Below are 4,884 nucleotides of genomic sequence, written 5' to 3'. Positions count from 1 at the left end.
CTGCAAACTGCTCTTCATCTTTGATGGCCTGGATGAAAGCAGACTTTCACTGGACTTCAACAGCAGGCAGCTGGTTTCTGACGTCACACAGAARTCATCAGTCAACGTTCTGCTGACAAACCTGATCAAGGGGAACCTGCTTCCCTTGGCTCTCATCTGGATAACTACCAGACCTGCAGCGGCCAATCAGATCCCTCCTTCATGTGTTTCCAGGGTAACAGAAGTACGAGGCTTCACCGACGCCCAGAAGGAGGAGTACTTCAGGAGGAGGTTCAGTGATGAAGAGCTGTCCAGCAGAATCATCTCCCACATCCAGACCTCCAGGAGCCTCCWYATCATGTGTGGAATCCCAGTCTTCTGCTGGATCACTGCYATGGTTCTGGAGAACATGTTGACCTCAGAGCAGAGAGGAGAACTGCCCAAGACCATGACTGACATGTACTCACACTTCTTGCTGGTCCAGACAAAGAGGAAGAAGAACAAGTACCATGGAGGACATGAGACAAGTCCACAGGAGCTGATGGAGGCTGACAGGGAAGTTCTTCTGAACCTGGGGAGGCTGGCGTTTGAACATCTGGAGAAAGGAAACATCATGTTCTACCAAGAAGATCTGGAGCAGTGTGGTCTGGATGTCACAGAGGCCTCAGTGTACTCAGGAGTTTGTACAGAGATCTTCAAAAGAGAGAGTGTGATCTTCCAGAAACCATTTTATTGCTTTGTTCATCTGAGCATCCAGGAGTTTCTGGCTGCAGTTTACATGTTCCACTGTTTCACCAGCAGGAATACAGAAGTGGTGGAGAAGTTCCTGGGAGAAAATTACAGTGAAACATCTCTGGAGGATTTCATGAAGAGAGTTATGTCTAAATCCCTCAGCAGTATAAATGGCCACCTGGACCTGTTTGTTCGTTTCCTTCATGGCCTCACTCTGGAGTCCAACCAGAGTCTGTTAGGAGGCCTGCTGGGTCAGACAGAGATCAGTCCAGAAACCATCCACAGAATCATCAACAATCTGAAGAAGATGAACTCTGATGGAATCTCTCCTGACAGAAGCATCAACATCTTCCACTGTCTGGTGGAGATGAACGACCTCTCAGTTTTTCAGGAGATCCAGCAGCTCCTGAAATCAGGGAAKAARCTMTCAGAGATCCAGTGTTCARCTYTGGCCTTCATGCTGCAGATGTCAGAGGTTCTGGATGAGTTGGAGCTGGAGAAGTACAACACATCAGAATGGGGTCGACTGAGACTGGTTCCAGCTGTGAAGAACTGCAAAAAGGCTCGGTGAGTCCAGACCAGTGATGGCATAGATACTTTGAAAAAGTAATTTTAATCAGATTACTGATTACTCCTTGAAAAAGTAACTTATTTAGATTACTGATCACCTGATTTGGAAAGTAACTAAGTTACATTAAAAGTAAATTTTTTAGTTACTTTCAAGAGCTGCTAACAACGCTCCACCACCTGTGAGAATTACATTTAGCTTTGACAAAACTTAATTGCAAGTTATTTTATAATAGTAACATCAACAATGTGTCTACATTAATAAGGTTGAACTGAAGAGCAGATTGTTTAATGGTTACAACAACATAAAAAACTGTATAATCTTTGTGTTTTCCTCTATTGTCTGGAAACTCTAAATATGATTTTAGTTCATTCATGGTTGTTTTCACATTTATTTCTGTTCATATTAGTCTCGATGTTTGTAGTTTTCTGGAGTGCAACATGAAGCTCGACGTCAGTCACAGCAAATATTTTAACTTGACATTAACAAAGACACAGCAGGATGGATCATCTGGGAAAGGATGGACAGGGAGAGTCTGACTAAAACTAACTGGATGTCAGACAAATTCTGGGGTTTACTGTGTCTTTGCTTATTTCCAAACCCAAATGAAGAACTTCATGTTCAGAAACAAACCCAAAAAAACGCGACTCAATAAATTTGCAAGCAACTTTAGAAAAAACAAGCCCAAAGTCCCTTATAATAATCGAACTTGGTGACAGAAACTCAATAGTTCCTGATTTTCCAAAAACAAAATGTGCATCTCCCTCCATTGTTTACGTTTGTGTCGCTGCTGATACTGTCGCATAGAAATGGCGGTCGCTCCCCAAGACACGTAGAAGTAACTTTAGTCTGTTTACTGGATTTGAAAAAGCAACATTACTGAAAAAACTGGTCCAGATGTCTTCATTGTATTTATTCACACAATTAATCAATGAATGCTGTGTGAATGCAGCATTCAATGATTCATTGTTACTCTGTTTCTTTTTCGTAGCTCAAATTGCTTCTGGTCGTTTTTGGTCTTTACTTCCTTCATTCTTTGAACGATTTCAATCATCTAAACATTCACCTGCTCCAGGACAGCATTGCCGCAGTTTTTAATGTTTAGAGGTTTTTAAACATATTCCACTTTTTATCAGTCTTCATGTATTAAATTCTATAAAACTGTTTTTCTGAAAGATCCAATTAATCAGAGATACATTTTTAACTTTCACTCATTGAGCCGCTTCCCCATAATTCACATCTTTGGATCTTTGGATCTTTTCTTTTAAATCTCTGTTTAGGTTTGATGGAAACTTGGACCATTAAAATAAACTCCTGCATCAAAGTTGTTGCCCTTTAATCTAGTTAGAAACTTTGTGAACTGACTTTTCTTCTGCCCACTAGGTTCCTCTGAGTTTATAAATGAGAGGCACATGAATGGATTGTTCTGTAACCTCTGTCTGCTGCCAGTCTTGGTCAGGATTCTCTTGCAAAACAGATTTTCAATATCAGTGGGATTTTCCTGGTGAAATGAAGGTTAAATAAATAAATTAGTGATTGTTGTCTGCTGTCATAAAAAGTAATTTCTGGAGGAGTCCTGGTTTCTGTCGGATCCTCCCAAAGGTCTGAGAATCTGCTTCCAGAGCTGGAGCCATTTTCCTCATCAACTCTTCATCTGCAGCCTTTATGAATCTGTTAATGTCCATAAAGACCTGGAGAGACATGAGCGTCAACACTCTAGAGCAGCTGACCAAACTGTTGGAGACCAGGATCGACTTTTTCTCTCACCAGCCGGCTGAGATCTACAACTCACCCACAGAAACTGTAAATTAAACTCTATACATATACATCAGTTATTGCAGACATATGGAAGTGATAGAAACCTGATGCAGTTTCTTCCTCAGTGAGATTCTGACACTGGGAGGAGGTTACTGGTTTCTCAGTCAGAAGCTGGTTGTAAACCTGAGGCCAGCAGGTATCAATCAGTTATGGCAGATCAGAACTTTGACCTCAATATGAGAAGTTACAGACTGATAGGAGGAACCGAAGAGTTGAGTTAAAATCTTGTGAAGTTGGGATATTTTTCCTCCAACAGGATCCAGAAGAATCAAACCAGATGTTGGACTAGATTTTATTTCAATGTCATTTGTGAATGTTAGAGCCTCATTTTCAACAGAGGAACTATTATATTAGGCAATTAATGTAATTAAATATAATTATCACAGTAGGAGCCATTGTGTTTAACACTTAGTGAAATATATTTGTCGCATTTGATGTTGTGAATGACTAATACTCACAAATGAACAAGGTAATTAGTCCAATTCTGTCGTTTATTGATCGTTCAGAAACTACAGCAGCTGTAATGAGCCACAGACAAACTAGAGAAGCTGAATTTGTCTAGAAAATGGATGAATAGAAACTATTTTCTGATCATCACCATCCGCTCCACCATGTTGGGTCTGTTAGGATATCAGCTCCACTGGTTTCATCCGTCCTTCATCTTCCAATGAAAATCCTGTTTAAAGTCATGTGATGAAGAGCTTCTGATCCAGATTGTTGCTGCAGCAGTCAGAGCTCAGCATGAAGAAACAGGGAGGTTTGCTAACAGGCAGCCAAGATGGCCGCCGCTAAAACCTTCAGTTGTTCTGAGAACATGAAGCCTGAACTATTTGAACCTGTTGCTCAGCTTCTCTATTAAATGGACCTTTGAACACAACCAGAACCAGGATGTTAATTATGAAATGATCAAACTCAGTAAATTGATGTGAAGACCAGATGTTCATCAGATGATATCAATGTTATCATATGTGTTTATATAGATTATCTGGTTTAATCAGAACTGACTTTATTTCTTCTCTAATCACAGACTTGGTGGCTGTAAACTCAGAAAGGCTGAATGTGAAGTTGTGGCTTCTGCTCTGAAGTCCAACCAACATCTGACTGAACTGGAAATCAATCAGATCCACATAGATGGAACCAGAACACACTCTGTACTGAATCATGTGTTTGAGATCCTGCAGAGTTCAGTCAGTAAAGTGAAGAGTCTGAGGTTTGTTTTCTCTTTTTATCCTAAAAAATATTTCATTGATGCTTTAATATTTATTTATCTTCACATTTATTCTGTTTTCTTTAAAAACAATCTGCTCTCAAAATGTCAGAATATAATTTATAAAATTTTTTGCTTTGTAAATGAATTATTTCCTTTTTCAGACTTTGAGAATATTGATCTTTATTATTCACTTTAAAATGTTTTGCACTGATGAACAAAAATAAGTTAAAGTCAAATGATGATAATTAATGATGGAGATGTTTCAGTTTGTTCTGAAATGATTCAGATGATCAGATTGATTTATTTCTCTTTTCTTCTTCACATTAATAATGAAAAGTTCCTCCAGAGTAAAACCAGAACCAGAACCAGACCAGTTATGTTTTATAAACAGAAACTATAACATGAATAAAAACTGGCAGCAGCAGCCGGTTCCTCCAGCTCAGCTTTGTCCTGAAGCTGTGGTTCTGTTGGACCGGGTCAGAGAAGAACCGTCTCTTCAGTCTGTCAGTCGGTTGGAGCCTCAGAGACGCTTCATCAGGTCACTGATCAGAAACTTTAGAGCTGATTCAGAGTTAAT

At 39.7% G+C, this 4,884-nt stretch overlaps 2 protein-coding genes across 2 annotated transcripts in view; both read left to right on the top strand.

Annotated features, from left to right (window-relative positions):
* The window catches only part of LOC103457031 (protein NLRC3-like), a 43,862-nt gene that overhangs the window by 12,225 nt on the left and 26,753 nt on the right, over positions 1–4,884 (top strand). The gene's annotated exons all lie outside the window — the stretch shown is intronic.
* On the top strand, positions 5–1,282 carry LOC108165688 (protein NLRC3-like; the record flags this gene model as incomplete). Its single annotated transcript, XM_017301790.1, has 1 exon — positions 5–1,282. A coding segment is annotated over one exon (1,278 nt), but the record flags the coding sequence as incomplete, so codon positions are not given.

Source organism: Poecilia reticulata, linkage group LG20 (assembly GCF_000633615.1).
Source record: "Poecilia reticulata strain Guanapo linkage group LG20, Guppy_female_1.0+MT, whole genome shotgun sequence".
Classification (NCBI taxonomy): Eukaryota; Metazoa; Chordata; class Actinopteri; order Cyprinodontiformes; family Poeciliidae; genus Poecilia; species Poecilia reticulata.
The sequence above is the reverse complement of the archived record's forward strand: the minus strand, read 5'-3'. Positions and strand labels throughout refer to the sequence as shown.